Source organism: Orbicella faveolata, unplaced genomic scaffold, assembly GCF_042242905.1.
Source record: "Orbicella faveolata isolate gen_17 unplaced genomic scaffold, um_ofav_v1 contig_14, whole genome shotgun sequence".
NCBI classification, from domain to species: domain Eukaryota; kingdom Metazoa; phylum Cnidaria; class Anthozoa; order Scleractinia; family Merulinidae; genus Orbicella; species Orbicella faveolata.
In genome coordinates, this window is record NW_028301541.1 from 17,462,157 (window position 1) to 17,482,500 (window position 20,344).

General features: G+C 39.1%; 2 protein-coding genes across 3 annotated transcripts in view; one reads left to right on the top strand and one right to left on the bottom strand.

Annotated features, from left to right (window-relative positions):
* The first annotated feature begins 4,795 nt into the window (after positions 1-4,795).
* LOC110057324 (HAUS augmin-like complex subunit 3) lies at positions 4,796-18,233 on the top strand. Its single transcript, XM_089286784.1, has 16 exons — positions 4,796-5,091; positions 6,775-6,814; positions 8,430-8,500; positions 9,095-9,178; positions 9,714-9,825; positions 10,777-10,846; positions 11,460-11,572; positions 12,012-12,096; positions 12,842-12,899; positions 13,389-13,523; positions 14,262-14,445; positions 14,671-14,823; positions 15,310-15,563; positions 16,048-16,129; positions 16,404-16,499; positions 17,360-18,233. The coding sequence occupies exons 1-16, from the start codon at positions 4,913-4,915 to the stop codon at positions 17,492-17,494; spliced, it is 1,851 nt and encodes a 616-aa protein (XP_089142910.1). The 5' UTR covers positions 4,796-4,912; the 3' UTR covers positions 17,495-18,233.
* Positions 18,234-18,554: 321 nt separating this feature from the next.
* Positions 18,555-20,344, bottom strand: part of LOC110057325 (glycine receptor subunit alpha-3-like) — a 10,868-nt gene continuing 9,078 nt past the window's right edge. For both annotated transcript variants that reach the window (XM_089286785.1, XM_020763919.2), the window contains one exon: positions 18,555-20,344. This exon is cut by the window's right edge and continues 87 nt beyond it. In XM_089286785.1, the coding sequence (XP_089142911.1) occupies positions 20,168-20,344 (177 nt within the window). In that variant the 3' untranslated portion in view covers positions 18,555-20,167.

Below are 20,344 nucleotides of genomic sequence, written 5' to 3' on the forward strand. Positions count from 1 at the left end.
ATAGAGGAGAAAGAAACTTGATAACCTATTTGTGGCCGTACCATCCCCCAGAGAAAACGTTTTTCCTCGAGAGGTGGATAAAGCTGCACGTAGGCTAGAAACATGACGGCAGTACAGTCATTCCATTACACCATAGTTAATACTAACTACGATTACACAGAGAGCCACATACCCGTAATTGAATGTAAGTCAGTTATCTTTAGTTACATTTTGAACTCACGTTGTAAATCTAACGCCGATTGTAAGAAAACCAATAATTTGAATCTGAATTAGAATACATTTGCGATGAGCTACTTTTCCGTGAGAAAATTACTGGCGTAGGGAACAGAACAAAAACTAGTCTAAAGGATTTATGCCCAGCACTTGACACCATCGAATTCGCGATCTAGGCCGAACTGGAATTAACTGCTACGACCCCAGAAAATCTCAATAACAGTTACGAAGACAAAGTATACTGCTGGATGTTAGTAGGCTGAAATTTTTCAAAATTCTCCGCCCAAGAGAAGAAAAAATAGCGTTTCCGGCTGTTTCCGCTTTTAATACGCGATGTTCTTTTCAAAACTGATACTGTGCTACTCAGTGCTTGTTAATTGGGTTGTTTGCAGGTAAATATTGGACAAGCGAATATTTAGAAGCCTGGAAAAATGAGCATATGTAAATGAATGGAGTTAAATCTAATTTTCGGAAAGATTGACTTGCAAATTGACTTGAGCCAAGAGACCCTTGAGCTCGTTGAGTAGATTTACGTAATTATTTGCAGTCGTGAGATACAAAATGCACTCTATTTTTTATCGATATTTTGTCAGAATATCGACGTTGAAATTTGCGAAATTTTAAGGATGTTTTAATAATCAACCCGAGGCTTCGACTGTGAAAAAAATGAATTTTTTTCTGTTGAAAATTTGTAAATGCTAGACAATTATATGTTTTTAATTATACCGTATAAAATCCTTCCTTTCGGCTCTAAACGGCAAAACTAGACAAAAAGCAACAAAAACAGCACTAGTTAGCCGTGTGTTCGATGACGCTCTGATGCCTGCAGGCTGGCTTCAAAATTACTCTAATAATGATCCAGACACTAAATACATTCAAAATCAGAAATGTCATACGCTATAATCTAAGAATATTCACAAGAATATTTTCAGCCTAAACTCGGCAGAAAAATTAGAATATTCTGCAGCGGTCGGAAAAACAATATTCTTATAAAAAATAATGAGTGTATCTTCTTAATCTAGAGTATTGGAAGCACGTATGATATCGGTTTATATTCTCATATTTAAACAGAGCTCAATTCTGAAGCACATTTCGTTAGCAGAGTAGATCGTGAAACATCAAACATCTGGATTATTTTTTAGCTTTTCTTGGAAACCTATGCAATCGATTTATATTCTCGTACTTAAACAGTCCTCAATTCTAACATACACCTCGTTTGAGCAACACATCGACGAAATTCATCACTGCACCGAGAAAATCTTAACGTAGTGGGTAGTTATAATTATAGAGAGTTTAACAAAATCTAGTTGATAACTTACCCCAGACCCAGACCAAACACCCGAGCCATCAGTGCCACCTAAAGCCATATAGATAAACCCACATACCAGATTGATGAGAGCAATACAAGCAATCAATATCGACACAATTCCCGCGGATTTTGCCTTTCCCGGTTCAGCTTCCCCGGCCGACATCTTAAAAACTTGAAGAACGCAACGTTATGTTGTACAACTGTTTCAAGTGTCTGCCGGCTGAAAATGATACTCAGTTTATGAGACGGTAGCTGAGTTTTAAGGACTCTCTTTTGAGGTTTCCTGGCCCAAGAGACAGACAATCGGTAAATAATGTAATGCTAACAATGAAAACCAAATTTGAATGGCATATAACAGCCGAATACACGGTAGAAATGTGTTCATAAATCTCCCTCAAGTTTTCCGAAAGTATCAATTCTGATTGCTGGAAAACCCACTGTTTTGTCGTCGTCATCGTAGTTGTTTTTGTTTTTTAGCCGCGTGCCAAAAAGATTAGGAAATAAAGTGGCCCGTTACCAAGCAACCAAGAAGTCAAACAAACCGATCTTTTCAATGAGATGCCCTACGTTTTGAGAAAATAACGGAGAAATAGCGGAAATGATTCGAATGCTGATCAGCTGCATTTTCCTAAAGTGTAAGTTCGGACTTGTCCATATAAGAAAAATACATTGAGAAACATTCTCTGTCAACCTTACATTTGAAATTCTAAGTTTTATTTTATTTTATTTTATTTTATTTTTTAATCAGATTAAATAGAATCATTATACGTACTTCAAAGGAAGTGCTTCTCATATTATTCAAAACATAAGAAAATGGAAAAATTAGCTTTCAAGACTGCGGTCATTAGCGCTATGTTCCCAGACACTGTATCGAATACATCTAAAGATAACTTAGCGCTAATTGATTGATATCAACCTTAGGAGCGTCTCAATAGAAATTATACCAGAATGTTAACTAGCGTTTTTTTCTTAGTTTTTAATACATTTTGTATATAGTTCAGTTAATTATTAATATTTTTAATCTTTCTTTTTTTGCATTTTAAACGAATCTCAAACTCATCTGTGTAACGTAGGTAGAAAAATTCATTCATTTATTTCATAAAATTTTTCATGTAGCTACTAGTTGGTAAAGGTTAGTTACAGTCTGCATGCAAGCCAAGTGGCTCATCAGGCCGGAGCTTATCCCGGTTTCTGTGACCCGGAGTGACTTGGAGTATTTCTACTCCCCCCTGGATGGGATGTTAGTTCATTCCAGGGTTATACCCAGCATTAAATTCGCCGGTGCTCTTTTGTACACCTGAGTGAAGAGAGGCACTTAATTCAATGCTGGTGGGTAACCCTGCGATGAACTAGCATTCCATCCAGAGGGGATGTGCCCAAGAACACCAGACAATGTCCCTGGCCAGGGGCCCCTTTCTCGAAAGCCCCGGAAACTTTTTGGGCCCGTAAAGCCATTTTTAGTTCATCTGTATCTAAAAACGGAGAAGTGTATACGCCTGAAAATTGTTGTATAAAGGGAACCTCTGTTCATATTAAGAATATGTGAATAAAACAGCTCTGTAATCGTAAGGTTCGAGATTTTGCTATGGCTTCCCGGGCCCGAAAAGTTTCCGGGGAATTCGAGCAACGGAGCCCCAGGTCTCGAACGAGGACCACTCGATCCGGAGTCGAGCGCACTAACCATGAGGCCATCGCGCCTCCACTACTAGTTGACTGAGGTATAATCCAATAAGTGATCAATGCAAGTATATCAATGTATGCGAGGTTTTACAAGGAATTAGTTAATTTTTGGTGAAATGTAAACTTTAGGGAAATTTACATAAGGTTTCGTGGTCGCATTAGTGTTATACCTACTGATAATGAGGCTCATGTACATTTTCTCATTTTTGTTCATCATGGAACATGGCGTCTCTATCTTAACATTGACCCTTTGAGTTGGTTCCAAAATTGTCCCTGAAACACACTACTCGATAAAAACCCAAGGAAATAAATTCCTGATGTATTTTCAAGATAACTTGACTTGATGCATTCTAAGTTCATAATCTTAATGTCACACTGTGCGCTGTCGTTTGTTTACAGTTTCCTATGACTTTACTGCCGCGGAACTGAGTAAGCTGTCAATTATGAAACCCTGGTTACCAGCCGAAGTTATGTCTAGAACATATGTTAATGTAGAAATCCTTTAGTTGTTAACGAAAGATGATGGCATTATCGATGTTATTGTTATTTAAGTGTGTTTCAATATGACTCGAATGGAAACAATTCGCTTGAAGATTGAGAGAAGTCTGAGTACACGAGTAGAAGACGCTTCTGTTTATCACACACTTTTCTTAGCTTTACTTGAAGACTTTGTGGCTCCACAGTTTCTGAGGTTGGCATCTTCCCAACAAATCTTTAGAAGTTAAAACTGGCCGTCAAAATCGTCGGAACTTCCTTACTGCATGCTACTGAATCTTTAATTTACGATATTTGTTTGCTTATTTCAGAGTCCACAGTTATTACAGCAGTGCTAAACACTTTGACACTTAAATGAAGTGATTTATATATTGTATTGTTATTATTTTTTATTATTATCATCATCATCATCATCATCATTATTATTATTTATTTGATTTTCGGCATTTTTAGTACTTTATGCAAAAAGAAAAATAGATATAACGTACATATGATAAGGGTTTGGCGGGATATAGGTTTGGCGGGATGTGGGACGAGAGTAAGAATGGAAGCGGGATGTGGGATGACAGAAATTTTATTGGCGGGATGCAGATTGAACATACTGTACCTCGATGGGAGCGGGATTTGCTCATTTTGACACGGGGATGCGGCATAGTTAAAAAAATTGTCGGCGGGATGCAGAATGAGGGATGAAAAACAGAATATCACGCCTTACATATGATACGCGGGGAATTACGGCTTTAACCAGGCTTTAACCAAGCGAGATCGGGATGGAGATTTTGCGCGGGGTGGGATGGCGGGATTGAAGAAGCCTGTGTTGGACCCTGTATAATTTGCTGTCGGAGGACTGAACGAACGTCACGAAGTGGCAAACTCCAACAAGAACAACGACCCTGTTTAGCATCTGACAGTACAGGCTTGGTGCGATGAACGAGCCGGTGCGGCAACTATACTTATGAGACCGCCAACATTCATGTGATCTTCTTAGCTAAAAGGTAAACCGTGAAGGTAAACCGTGGCTTATTTTGAAAGCTTTTCGTCCGAGCAAATTTTCGATGGCCTGGTAATTATTGCATGCTGTCATGCGCAGAACACTTACGCGGGAAACCCAAAATGGCGCTCATGAGGTGCAAAATTCGCAAACATTAGTCTGGTTTTGCTCTCTTCTTCTTCTTGGCTTTCTGACATGTTGAACGTCATTTATTTCACGACACAATGAGTCAAGGTGGAAGGATTCTGCGTGCATTGACTAGAATCGGCTATCCAAAAGCCAACGAGTTCGAAGCAGATACTCTAGAATGGCTTTTCGACTGTGAAACTGTTGTTCCATTTTTGGAATGGCTCTGTGAAAACATCCACGAAACTAATGTATTATCTGCAGAAGACTTGAAAAGGTAGGTTAAGTGTTTATTTTGTACTACAAACAGTTTGGCTTGATAGTAATCTAATTTAATCATAATTATAAATATTTCGTTTCTCGTTATAAATCCCGGGGGGGGGGGGAGGTCATGATTTACTACCAACAATACATTGTAATACCCATACGTGAATCTGCCCCCCCCCCCATTTGAAAGCCCCAAAACAACCTCATTAAACATCATAAACTACATGTATGCTATCAACACACTCTAAAAAGTCTGTTTTCATGCCCCATGCATCCTTTTCATACCCACCAAAAATATAATTATCTTATTCCCCCTGCCTCTGACTTTATGTAGGACTTATGCCTCCATCAGTTCCAAATGCATTCTCAAATATGCAAAGCAAATGTTTAGAAGAACTACATATTCTTATGTTCTTTCAAGATGTACGAAAATGTAATAATTTAAAGACCTTTAATATGTGCATTTAATGAAACTACAGCGCCATAAATTTAATTTATGACTACTATATCAGGCAAGGATAGATGTTTTCTCTTAAGTCTAACAAGCTAACCAGAACTACAACTGAACTCTATAATAGCAAACTCTTGCTAGAAACAAGTCAGCAGGGTTCTGAGGTAATTGATAGCATATCAAAGGGAAAGTGATTTGAGTTTAAGTTTGACATAGCAAAGTTTTAACTGCAAATTAGATAATTTTCCTGATGTCAACTTAAGAGCTATTATGATACAGGTTAATCAAACTTTATTCTGCCTTACCCATAAGGGGAAAATATCATAATTCACTTACTACAACCAACAACCTGTTAAATGTCTAACTAATGCCTAGAAGGCATTAGACTGTCAAAAAAGTCCTTTGTCTTGTTTATTCATTACCCACGAGACAAAGGACTTTTCATACTTGATTGCCGCCGATTTTAACAACCCAGAAATGGGTCGCTACACTTTGACCAATCAGATTTGCCATGAATATCCCTTGGGACAGAACTGTCAACGAAACGTGACTTGCGGTTGAATTCAATATGAGGTCTATTGCGAAAGTGACCAAAGGAGCCTCAAAGGCCACAGAATATTCTACATGTGTATCGCATGACTACCAGCACAAGACAGTAGAAGCGTATCTGCCCAGAAGAGGCATGTTTGTTTATGCCCCATCTAGAGCTTGGGAAAGCTTGACTTTAGAGCTAGCTCTGCATGCTTTTGATTGTTTCAATGGAGAGAATAGCTGCAATAGCAATGCCACCATCTTGGTGCATGTGGTTCTGTTGATTTCGCTCATGAAAGATCAGGTCTCGAACATAAATTCCCATGGAATTTGAGCGTCTTACATAGGAGACTGTTCAGAACACCATTTGCAGGACAATTGCAATACGAACCACAATTCAAGTCAAACTACAGCGTAGAAAGGTAATCTGAGACACCAGTTGCAAGTCACACCACTCCTAATTTTTGACGCAAGATGCAAATGAAAACCCTTCAAGGGAGACAAGTCGACCTCTCACAACTTCAGCGCTCGCTCGGCCACTTTGTGACTTTCGCACCACCACTTTGCGACCTAAAACCTTGAAGCTCGCTTAGCTATTCTACCCTGAAACTAATGAGGTTGACTTGTGGCAAGTCTAAGAAGGCATGGGTGTGTTTAGAATAGATGTAGTAATTAAATTATCCACTGTGACTTGAGTCTCTCATTTCGTAGATATGATGAACTCTGTACTTCTGGGGCGCATATTCTTGAGGTAAGTTATAAAGCATGTCTTTGAGCTTACAATTTTCAGGTGAAGGGAGGGGGGTGTGTGGGGGGACTCTGATCATGAAGCACTTACACAGATGAATATGTTGTAGGTAATTTTTTTCTTCAGGTAAATTTGATTTTTACCTAGGTAATATTTTTTTAACTAGGTAATTTTAAAACAAATTTTTTAACCTGGATATTTTTAATCTGTTATGATGTTCTTCATTTTCACATAGTAGATCAACAGATATTGACAAAGCAGGAGTGCCGGTTAGCCAGATTTTACCCGTTAGCCCGTGTCGGTTAGGGGTGACACTATTTGGCGCAAAGACAGAATATCACTAGTTTGCTTGCGGTTTGCTTTCACTTCAGTTTGCTTGCGGTTAGCTTTTTTTAGGTAGTTTAGGCAATATTTAATATTATTGTTGTTCTGTCATTCCACCTTGAATTGTCCACTGCTTTCGTTTAATGGCCGCTGCATCGGTCTTGGTTAGTCCAAATTCTGCTTCATTTTTGCTGTCATTCTTTAGCCAGTTTTTTGCCTTGTCGTAAAATTGATCGTCGATAAACACAGTTAATTTGCTTTCCTTCTTTTTAGAGCTTTTTGCGCATCTAACTTCTCATAAAACGTGTCTTTGCTGACACAAAACGTGGCAGTTTCCATTGCTTTCACGAACGAAGTCCCGTTTTCATCCAAGTGCGCATGTGCACGTTTTGCATTAATTAAGTTTGGACCGAGGTGAGTCTGGGACCCAAAAAAGCAATAATTAGGAGAAAAAAAAGAAATTTTTTCAACTTGAGCTGTGTAGTCTAGTGGAGATCGAGATGGACATGTAATCTGAAGGTCTTGGGTTCAACACACGGTAGGTACTTGTAATTTCCTTCTTCCTTTGAAATTAATAATTAGATAGGAAAATAAGAAGAGGTAGGTGTAGAATAGGGAGATAGTGAAAGAGAAGAAGAAGTAGGTGGGAGCAGGGAGAGATGAAGAGAAGAGTAGGAAATGAGATTTTTCTCCTTTTTTTATTTTTCTTTTCTTTTTACCTGGTTAAAAAAAAAAAATACCTAGTTAAATAATAAATTTACCTAGTTAAAAAAAAATTACCTACTGAATATTTTTAACTGCAACAAATACATCCACAGATGCTTGTTGTGTACCCTTTTGCATATGATCTTTTGGTTTGAAATTGAATGTGCTGCTACTATCAAAGCAGAGCAAAACCTCACAATAATTTTATCCAACCGGAACCAGCAGTTTACTCTTTCGTAGACAGAGTTATCCTCCTTTAGAGCGGGATAATCCTGTGTGGTATTGATTGTCATTACAACTGTTAGTACCATTATTCATCAGTTACAGTGGAATCCCAAGTTATTGAACCCTTGATTTTGAATTGTCTTGATACAAATGTAACTTAAGTGAACCAAACATCATTTCTCTTGGATTTGTTCCACTGTAAGTTTACTACTGATACTGGTTTTTCTTGGCAAGTCTAGAACTCAGGATTTCACGACACATGTACATTGTTGGAACATGTACACATGTACAGTTTACTGTACTGAGTAGTTTGTTACACTTTAAGTGCCACTGTTTGTTTCGCACATTTGCCTGTTTCCTGTAGAATGATCAGGTTGAGAAGACCCTGTCAATGTTATTGCATGAAGAGGAGGAATTTTCCAGTGAAACCTTAAGGTACTTGTACGATTTTGTCCAGCTGCTTTGCCTTTGAAACTATCTTGTAGCAGCTGAGGGTTGTCAAAATAGCCACACATCAACAAAAATTACTGTTATGATCTTGGCCTGCTACTCCACTTGGTTGTTCTTCTGATTCTTTAGAAAAGATGGGAAAATCAACCACCCACTTTAACAATAAGGCCATCAACTTATATATTGTACAGTACACTTTATTTATGCTCAAATTTAAGAGTAGCTACGGTGTTAATAAAGCTAATATCTTTGAGTTAAGACCTGTGTGACAGCCCAACTTACTTCCTTTAAACAGATGTACATGTGCAGTAGATGTACAATCATACATTGTGTGGTTTTGGAAAATATCCATACCCCCACCAAGGCTGGTTGTTTGGTTTGTATCCCCCCTCCCCCCTGGAATTTCATTTAGTTTCGTACTTTCCCTTTAAAAATGTGTCCCATTTTTCCCCCCCATTTCTTCGGAATTTCCACTGACCATCCTTGGTGTGGGTATACAGAATTACTTTCTGGACCCACACATTGTTTTGGTGAGCTGCAAACAATTAATCACGTTCTTTTACTATAATTGTTTTACAGGAATGAAGTAGACTCTTTAGGCAAAGAGGTGCAAGTGATGAAGCAAAGACTTCAGAAGATGGTTTCACAGAGGAATAAGCTAAGGTGCTGTAAACTGGTAAACCTTATTGAATTGTCGACATTTGTTCAAAGGATACAATAATTAAAATGATAAGAATGCATGCAACTATCGAAAACAACAGCTTTACCTCCAAAGTAAAGCTACTATACAAAATTTGTAGGTACAGCTGTACCTCAATGCTTGGGGCTATGCACAAGCAAAATTATGTGTTCAGGATTAGACATGGTTAACTGGCCGCATAATTTTTTGAGTGCTGTGGTGCACAGTTTTGCCCAATTTTCTGTGATCATAGCAGCCAGGTCAAAAAGTTATTTTTACATTATATTATAATGATTATAATCAATATAATATAGTCTGGTACTAAAGCAAATTATTTAAATACTTTTTTCACTTTAAGGTTTAAATATTTTAATATTTTTCTTTTAGTTAGAAGTGTTTAATGAAGCAATGAAAAAATTATAGAACGATAATCCTCAACAAAATAATAACTACTTGTAAAATTATTTTAACAGAGAGATCTTAGTCTAACATTGTTTATATTCTTTTGTGTTATGTCAGTCTTCATCATACAGGCCTGACTCACAAGCTTTCAAAACTGAGTGCTGTGGTGCAGGAACAGAAACAAAAATACAAAGCCAGTCTTGAGTCCAGCCAAGCTGACAATACCTTGGTAAGTTTGCAAGATTAGCTTCATACAGTACACTGTATGTATGCCAGAGTATGATGTATGTCAAACATAAAAATGTAGAGAGCCACCTTAACGTAGTAGGAGCTGAAACAAACCATACACCTGATTTGCTACATGTGTTCATATGTGATGAACATGTATATTAAAATTTAACAATATTGATTCCTACTTTAGCATGCATCACCAAGTTATTATGCAGGCCATATAGAAGTTTGGAGAGCACAACAGAGATGTGAAAGTTGCTTGAGGTGCAACCAAGAACAACTTTAGCTTCTTGAGTGCTCTCCAAACTTCCCAAACTTGTGCATCATAACTTAATGCTGCAGAGCTAAAAGCATGATTCAGTTGTTTTATAACATTGCCAAAGATAAATTTGTCTTGCAACATGAAGTTAATGTTACCCATGCCATTAGTATCTATTCATTGGATTATGATGCCTGCTTACGTATACTGCGTTTGTTAGGGCTGCTTTGCTAGCTATCTTAAAATCATGGTACACAATACATGTAAATGCTGCAGTTGTAACTTCAGAATCCTTTGCATACATTACATGCCTACAATGCTATTAAATAATCTGGATCGTGTGTACTAAAGGCATCTGTGGTCGAGTGCTGACTGATACTGTCAATCGACACTCAATCGATATTCAATCGACATCCATTGACACCTTGGTTGACACTCAATTGACACTTTATCAACATCTCGGTCAACAGTCGGTCGATAGCTGACTAATTTTCGATAGATGCATATGAGTCAGTCGACACTCGGCCAGCTATCGATCGACTGCTGATTGAGTGTCAACTGAGTATCAATCGGAATGTCGATCAAGTACATGTACCAATCAAGATGTCGATCAAAGTTATTGATAGATCCCCAACTGTGGAAGCCTTTAGTACACATGATCCAATTATTCTTGTTGTCTTTCATTCGCAGATGAACTCTGCCTTAGAGCAGTTGGAGAAATCTGTTTCTGAAATGATAGCGTTATATGCTGGTCAAGAAGGTATCTACTGTAAATGTAACTATATTTAAGAAATAGAAAACATGTACCGTGTTTCTATCAAGTTATAGAAACACGAGTGGAAGTTTGGGAGAATGAGAGAAATGCTGCTTTTTCGAGTTCTCCTAAACTTTCACGAATGTTTCTGTAACTCGATAGAAACACAGAGAACATGTTTTCTTTTAGAAAACACTGTGACGAAAAAGTGAAACAACTTGTTAACTTTGATTATCAAAATGTAAATTCTCTTTGCTCGTGCCTTCATTATGTCAACAGCTCGTGCTAGTTCTGTGTTTCTATCAAGTTGTAGAAACACGATTTTTAACCAATCAGTACGCATATTTTCTTAGGACTGTTTTCTAAAGATACATATAGACAAATGCTATGCAACCCAGGGTAACATGCATATAAACATTGACAATATATTGCGAGCTGCTAAGTTAATGGCAAAGTTACCTATTTTAGCTTACTCAAATCTCCAGGTTAAAAGTGAGTTGTATATCATTGTGATTAATACAGTGGATGAAAACAACTTGGTACATAGCATTTTTCCTTATCCAGAATGCCTGATCCCTTACCTTTTACATGAACGTTATCTAGTACATATTTTTTGCAGGGGCAGGCATTTCGACATCATTTTTGTCCCAGCTTCCCTATGACAGTTATTACACATCAGAAGAAAAGTTTACCGGTGAACTAACTGCATACACAAGGAAACAGTTCTTTGAGGTAAAAAGAAAGCCATCCCTTGAACTGAGAGAATTCATATCTTTTTATTGGTGTAGGAAACCATACAATCTCAAGTGCGATTGATGTTTTGGATCCCAAAGCACTCAAAATTTTGAACTTTTAGATGTCACAAGTGTCTAGTATGAATCAAATTTGTTCAGCATTGAGCAATTTTTATACGATTTATTATCTTAAGTTTGTTCAACAAAAAAATACTAAATCTCCAGGCATTCCAAAGGTCCATTTTCATTTTGGAACAATACATGTAAGCTTTAGAAATCCCAAGTTCATCTTAAGAATACTGTAGGTCAACTAAGGAAATGTTCGGAAGTGTTCAAGTCAACTTCAGAAATCTTTGAACAACTCTAGATAAACCTTTGGTGATTATATGAACACACATGGAAGCCAATGATTTCTTGGAATTGTTATATTATTTCAGGGTATTGCAGAGATGGCTGGGGGAGAAGAGAAATCGAGATATGAGCTGCTGGAAATCAGTGATCCCTCTACCCTTCTAGTTAGAGGTAGGAATTTTATCTAACTGTACCCTAGTTGTCAAGAGTGTATGTTATACAGCCTGTACAAGTTTGAGTTGTTGTATTCCCTAAACTTGCCTTAATTGTGTTATTAATGACTTGCACAAAATATACACCAAGTACAATATTGGTGCATGTTCTCTACTTTTTTCACAAATTCTTATTGGTTTATTGATCACATGAAGCGATAGTGTGCATCGGCGGAGAGACACTATCTGCCCACAGTGCCCATCCGAAGGAAATTCCAGGATGGATAGTACATGTACTCTTCCCTTGCATATTTGCTCTCGAAGCTTTGCTTCAGAGGCATATATATTTGTTTTAACAACATCAAATTTCTGTGGGGCAACTATCAGCTGATAGTAGGACAGCCCTGGGAAAGCATGGTTCTTTGTTGAGACCAGTCTGTAATTGAGTTAAGCTGGGGTTTCATTAAGGGCTGCTGGGCGGGACACCAGAAAAATTGACCGGCTGTGATGATGATTTCGTTGGCCTGGTTTAACCATCTACACTGTAGAAGAAAGTTTTTGTTATAAAGAAGTTCAGTTTCAAAAGTTTTCCCGCCTGAGAAAACCAGTTGCTGCCATGCTCAAAACGTTATGAAACCCCTGGTTAAGGAAAATTGACTCATTACAGCTAAACCAAACATATTGAAGAACAAATTAAAATCTTAACACCCTTCTATGGTTTGGTCCTCTTTTCTTTTGTTTTTTTGTTTTTTTTTTTCCATTAGGGGAGAATGATGAAGTTAATCTTAATGAATGCCAAGAGCTAGCAAGACTTCAGTCTGTGTAAGTGACTAACAGTTACAATGTCTATCAATGTTACCATAAGCCCCAGGTGGGAAGGGAACCCTGGGTATACATGTGGGTGGGCATTTGGTCAAAATCCCCTCTGTAGGGCTCGAAAAATGGGTAAAATCAGATCAAATATCCCCACCTTAGAATAGCGCTGAAACATGATGCCCTGCAGGCTTCATCGACCTGGAATGCAACATGCCCAATGTGAACGGATATACTACAAGATTAATTGAATAGGGGGTAAGAAATTCACTCGACATCTGTCCTCGCCACTTGTCTTAGTGACTTTTCCCTTGTGCAACTGCTGGTCCATTTCTGGCCCTCTTTCTGCAACGCAACACTGCAAGAGTGCACATGTAGCATGATGTAACAAAGATAGGGCCAGAACTGGACCAGATACATGCACATGTACACTGTAACTGCAAGCTGTATCACGTGTCGGTCATGAACAATCTGCCTGATACCCAGCTTATGCTTTAGCTTTGCATCAAGTGAAAGTAAAAGAATTCATAGCATTGCCATGGCAACAGGAGTAACCACAGCACTCAAGACAGCTGAGGAGCGATTGAAAAGCTTATCATGGGAGACCAACCCACCAGGCACTGACATAATGAGGTGAGATACATCATAGTTAATAGAGGACAAAGATTGTCAAGTCCAGCAATGTTAATCTTTATTATTATGTTTTGTTCACTTTCTTGGCCTTGATCTAGTCCCGTTCTGGCCCTCTCTGTGCCATACACCTTTTTGCTCTTGGGAGAGAGGGACCCTATCCTGAGAGCATAACTTTGTTTGACACAGAGAGAGCCAGAAGTGGACTTATTCTTCACTGTGTCAAAACGTGACAGGTGTTTACTCTAACTTGTCTCAACATCTAATAAGTACATGTAGAAACATTTCAGGCACACAATTCATGCATAGTGTATCAATGCAAAACAAACAATTGTGCATGGTTGTAGACCTTCCAGCATAGCAATTAGCATCTATTTTTACTTCTCTGACATTTGCTGGCTTCATGACCGCTCCTCTTTATTGCATATGGACAAATATACCCCATAATATTAAGCAAAGCACATGACTGAAAGATGCAAGATCCTAGCCTTTTTTGTGGGGGGGGGGGGGGGCAGGGGAGGGGTGCAGGGGGTGGGCAACATTCTCTATTTTCATTGTGCCTCTTTGTGTAGTAAAACTTGCCAAACTGGTTTAGTGCAGCAGCTGAACTGAGTGACTGACTGACCAGTTGGCTTGCTGTCACTGATTAATCAATAAAAATTATATCAGACTTATTTATTAATCACAATCAAGTTTTTCAATTCACTTACTAGTATTTATAACCATTTTTTTTGCATTCAGTGCCAAACTCCTTGAAACTCAAAAAGCACTTTCCCAAGTCAAGATGGAGATAGGGGAGCTCACTGAGAAGGCCCTTCCTGGGTTAGTGCAGGAGCTGGGAGAGCTACAAGCGACAAGTATCCTAAAGGGCGATTATGACCTGAAGATAGCAAGGCAAGACTACTTTACATCGAAGCAGGACCAGGTCAGTAGTTTCCACTTAGACTTACAATGTGTACCTAAGAAAATTGAATTAATGTCAAGAAAATGTCATGCAACTTGTGGACAGCCCTAGTGTAGAGTCCAGACTAAATGGTAGGAAAGACCTTTTTGGGTAAAAGAGGACAACCTTTTGATTCTATATTAATAGAATAATGAGTTTATCATAGTGACCATTTGTTGTTATCCTCTGTGTTTTTTCTCATTTTAGGTTATCACCCAACTTCTGCTTCAGCGGTCCCGGCACGAGTTTCTTTCCATGGCTCTTGAGGTTGAAGGGCGGAAAAATCGTGACACTCATCGCTTGTTTAGCACCTTGGAGAGCACACTAGGTGATGCGGTGAAGGGAATGGAAGCTCGCTCTGTATCCTTAAGATATTTAAAACTCTCAAAATAGATTCCAGTTTTTTTTAATTTGATCCCTCTAAACGCAGAGTGGCACAATTGCATAAGTGGACTCCTGCAAAATTTTCAACTTGCACCTATCTTTCATTACTACTTAATGACTGGCCGACCGACCAACTGACCAACTGACGGACTGATTGACGAACTGACTGATTGTCTGGCTGTCTGGCTGACTGACTGACTGATTGTCTGTCTGACTAACTGACTGACTGACTGACTGACTGACTGACTGACTGACTGACTGAATGTCTGACTGACTGACTGACTGACTGACTGACTGACTGACTGACTGACTGACTAACTGATTGGCTGGCTGTCTCACTGACTGACTGAAAGAGCAACCGACGGAATCTGTCTTGAGTAACAAGTGTATCGTTTACTAGATTTCTGCACTGAAATTATTGTACGCGTTCTTTTGTTGATATAACCTTAACTCTTACTGAAGGCGGTTATGGATGAACATGCTCTTCACCCTCCCCAGCCCTCTCGCGGGACTATCGATAGTCGAGATCATTTTATGGAAGGACTGTTCCGTGTGCTCGAAGGCCCACCCCAGGGGGAGGAGGACAGGACGAAGGAGATTTTTCTGGCTTACAATCAGCTTGTAGAATGGAGCCAGAAGCTGGCGGGACAACTGGAATCATTCGCTACGTCTTTGGCCTCCTCGGGCAGCAGGCAGGAGGAGGCCTGGAAACAATTGTATGTTCTTTTGCTATTGTTGTCGTTTTCTTCGCGATTTTGAGTTAGTGTTATTCAACTGGGAAGAAACCTTTCTTATTCAGTTACAATGCCGTATTGCAGAAATGCCTTTTGGAAGGATGTTTCTAAGTAATACGGGAACAGGTGCGGATTGAGGAGAACATGCATGTGTATTCTCGAGGGCTAAAGGTCATGTTTCACACGTCAAAAGGATGAGTATTAGAGTCAGGCGTTTGCAATAGGCATCACGCCCTGAAAGAATTCGATATTAACGTCACAATCAAAAAATTGTTAGCATTCTACAGACTCAAAATCAAACGAGGTTTGAACATTCTAAAGTTTAAAAAGTTTTCTTCCTTGCTCTATTGGGGTGAAATGATCAACATAGTATTGTGTATTGTAGCAACTATTCTTCTCAGTAGATTAGGGAAAACAATATCCTCGAAGCAAGTTTCTTTAATTTCGTGAATATTTGGTTTTTTAGGGAGAATAACTTACAGCAGTGTGTAAAGACAGTTTACGGAGAATCAGCTACAACAGGCGGCCTGCCTCAGTTAAGTCCTCAGGTAACACTGCTTCCCATTTCCACGAGCCATTCCCTCGCTTGTCCCACCAGCCTCCCCTCCGTCGATTTTCTGCCAGCGGGCGAGAAACTTTTATCGCTCGTACGAGAATGCTTCGCGCGAATTTCAAAAGGCTAGTTTTAAAAAAATGTTGTTTGATTTTGTCTTAGCTATAAAATACTGTTGAATCGAAGCTGCTGTGAAGAATAGAGTCTGTCACGGTTTGAATGGGTGAAATCCCTTCTCGTAACAAAAATTCGCTTACGTTTTTCTACAGCGGATAGCAGATGGCCTGAGTCAGTTAAATGAACTACTTGCCACTCTGGAGCAGTCAATTAAGGACATCATAAAAGACTGTGAGGCCAAGAAAAAGGTAAGGGCGTAATAAAATTAAGGTAGTCCACGTGATCAAACACGCGGAGATACGGTGGCCTCGTGGTTAGTGTGTTCGTCTCCGGAGTAAGCGGTCCGGGTTCGAGTCCTGGCCAGGAACATTGTGTTGTGTTCTTGGGAAAGACACTTTACTCTCACAGTGCCTCGTTCCACCCAGGTGTATAAATGGGTAGCGGCAAATGTAATGCTAGGGGGTAACCCTGCGATGGACTAGCATATCATCCAGGGGGAAGTTAGAAATACCCCTTGTCGCTTTATACTATTGAAACCAAGAGATAAACGCCGGCCTACCCTACCTTTTCTACGTAATCAAACCTGGGACACGTTTGCAGTTACCGCCAAACACCGTTCAATCGTTCAGTTGATTTTACCGCGTGTGCAGTTCCCGCCTAAACTACCGCTGCTTGCATTGTGGCACACGAACAGCATGTTTGCAGCTCAAGCCGAAACTGCCGTTGCCTACGCCGTTCAAATGTTTAGCGCGTTCGTACTGAGTTTTCGCCAAAACTGGTATTTCCACGCAGTGGTCAAGCGTATGGCGCGCCTGCAGTTCCCGCCAAAACTGCTTCGCCGGAGTTCTAGTGTTTGTCTGAAATTTAAGAGAAGCCATGCTAGTTCCCGAAAGGTTAAGCTAGATATGCAAAATATTCTTGAATAATTTAGTAATTTTTTTTACGCACCTTGCCGCCTTATTTTGGTTTACTGCGGTTTTTTTTCTTTTTACGTGTTTATTTCAACTGAGCTTTTTTTGCTTTACACGTCAATGCAATAGAAACCCGAAGTGTTGTCACGTTTTTACGCTCGATCGCTGATTTTGACGGCTCACTTTTTCGTCTTCAGGTCCTCCGCTCGGATAGTTTGAAGCTCATGGAAAGAGAACTGTTTATATATTTCTTCACGGATCCACCTCGCCTCAAACGAGCCATTGCTGAGTTGTCAGCTCGTGTGGACGCGCAAATTGTTTCACTAAAGTGAAAGATGTGGGTTTCTTCTATAATAAAACGAACTCTGGTGTTGGTTTTCAGGATTTTTTCTCAAAAACTGAGTCGTGCTTTGAAACACATATTTCTACAAACTGAATCTTGAAGTCTGGAAAAATTATCAAAATCATCTGTATAGTTTGCAGACCTAGTCGAAGTCGAAAATGAAGTTCAAATCTTGAAAAAGACTGGAACCTTACCTAAGCCACAAATTTGCTGTTGCTTGAGCTGGGCAAATTTGTCAGGGTTTGTCCACACTTTGAATGTCCTCGAATTGTAAAATCAAAATTTAAGTTCTTGAAAAGCCTTGAAGTTCATACATACCGAATCTGGAAGCTTAAGTCTGGAAAAATTGTAAAAAAATCATTTCAATAGTTTTCCAGAGCACAGATCTGGAAAGAGTCTGGAATTTCTTACAGGCTACAAGTTTGCTGCTGAGGTAGCTTGGCAAATTTCCCAAGGTTTGCACGCACCTTGAAAGTCGGTTTGAATTTTGACATCAAAATTCAAGGCTGTGAGAGTTCATTGGGCCCTTGAAACACCTTAAAATTATTTGTTAGACCGTTTGGCTACTTATTAGGAGACAAAACGTGCGTGCATGCATTGCCTACAAAAAGGAAACGATCTTGTTTCTTCCCTAATCGCCATCACGAAATTTCAGAAAAGAAGATTTATAAAAGACACTTTAACTTGAACAAAACTGCTAGGTATCCATTAAACCTTAACATCCTGTGTCACATTGTAATGTAGTTTTTCAGCGAACGGAATCTTTGAGAAACTGAGATTGTGTCCTTGAATGTCTTTGAAAAGTCCTTGAATGTTTAGTCCGAAAAACAGTACGAAGCCTGAATTTTATACCCAGTAGCCCTTCAGAGCAGTTAAAAGAGGACCATATTTTTTGCTTGTGACAGGGATTTGATTCATATGACTAAACTACTTCATCCTATACCCCATGACCTGTAATATGACATTCCCTGAGTATCTTTGGGTGAAGCGTGAATTTGGTTCGCATTCATCGATTGGGGTACACCAATAACTATACAATAATCAGGCTGGTTATTATGCTTGTTCTCTTTATTTATCAATTCTAGATAACAACTTACATGTACATTTCAACAGGTAGAATAAGATACACAGACATTCGCATATACACAAGAAGCACATTTTTCTACAAATGCTGACATCAGAAATGGACTTTGAAATTTACAATGACCTCTAGCAACTAGTTTACGGTCTCGTACCCAGCCTTCCTCGCTCATTATAAGAGCGGCTTTGGTAAAATCCACTTGAGATTGTGTCAGAATGTGACAAAACGCGACAGAGCATGTACAATTTAACACAAATCGCACTCTCGTTGGATCTAGTTTTAGCATAGCCAGATTAGCAATGAAAATGTATGATCTCAGATTTTCTCTAGCTAGCATTGAAAAGGGCAATACACAACTTAATTCTACTAATTCTATTCTATATTTTTCCAGGCATTATTTCCATTTCTCTCTATGTACAAAATAGCATTCCATGGTATATTTTGGCATAACGAAGTTTTTTTTTCTGGAATGTAGATTCGAATATTAAATATTTTCACATGTTTGTATAACAACACAGCTTACGATAAAGAAGGCAGTAGTCATGCGAGGCAATTTAGGGCAGAAACTACAAAATTGCCTGAAATTGCCTCGCATACATGTTAGATTATATTGTAATGCAAATGACAAAAGTTAATCGCGAAAAAGGCTATTTCGGGTACGTCTACGAGTTTCTAGACCGCAGTGCAGGCGTTTATTGGCGCGCGAGTGCTGCACATTATCATGTTAATGCGCCATTTTGGATTTCGTAATTGTGGAGGGTTGGGGCGAGGGAAAATTTTCCGAGGGGGTAGGTGTAAAATGGGGAAGGGGGAGGGGAAGGAAATCTTTCAACTTTCCCACCCCAACATACTATACTGCACATTAGTTAAGGGGGTTGTCTTGCACACTTTGCTTGCTTACTGCAATGTATTGACTTGAACCCTTTCTTTTACTACTTCCTGTTTAGATTACGACTTGCGTTTACTGAACTTGTCACATTTGGACTTAGCTAAACATGAGCAAGGAAATAGAAAAAAATGTGCTGTATTTCTATCGAGTTTCAGGAACACGAATGGAAGTTTGGGAGAACAAGCAATGCTGTGGGAACACGAGCCAAGAGGCGAGTGTTTCCACAGCGTTTTCGAGTTCTCCCGAACTTCCACGACGTTTTAACTCGATATAAACACGGAGAACATGTTTACTATTTCTTCTAGAAAATTCTGCAACGAAAAAAGAAAACAACTTGCTTGCTTTGTTCATCAAAATGTAAATTATCTTTGCTCGCTTGCTCTAATTAACATGTTATAGGTATATTTATTGTAATAAAAATGTTGGAAAAAAAATCTTTGCTCGCGCCATCATTACGTCAACAGCTCGTGGCTAGTTCTGTGTTTCTATCGAGTTATAGCAACACGATTTTAAACCAATCACCGACTGTGTGGAAGGCTATAGCCTCCATTCCTGTTGGAGAAAATGGAATATTCTTCCGGCCACTATCTTGTATCACTGAGTGATTGATTAATGTCCTCATAGTTCTTCCAAACTTGACATCTACTATCATGTATTTCTTTCTAAAGATCTGCAGTTGCCGTTGACAAATCCTAATTGGCTATAACCACCCAGTACACAAGATTAAACAACATAAACGCTGAAGGAAACAGAATTCTGCAAAAATTGTTTATCACCATTCCCAAGTTTTCCTTTGTGACTTGTACTGGTAGCCCGCAAAGCTTCTTGGGAAAGCGCGGCTTCAGGATACTTCTTTTTTTGAGACCGGA

What these genes read in the sequence shown, in the direction of transcription:
- LOC110057324 (XM_089286784.1), top strand. Translation starts at nt 4,913, where the DNA reads ATGAGTCAAGGTGGAAGGATTCTGCGTGCATTGACTAGAATCGGCTAT. An exon ending in CAAGGAAACAGTTCTTTGAG is followed by an intron (nt 11,573 to 12,011) that starts GTAAAAAGAAAG and finishes ATATTATTTCAG; the next exon opens with GGTATTGCAGAGATGGCTGG. An exon ending in TGCCTCAGTTAAGTCCTCAG is followed by an intron (nt 16,130 to 16,403) that starts GTAACACTGCTT and finishes GTTTTTCTACAG; the next exon opens with CGGATAGCAGATGGCCTGAG.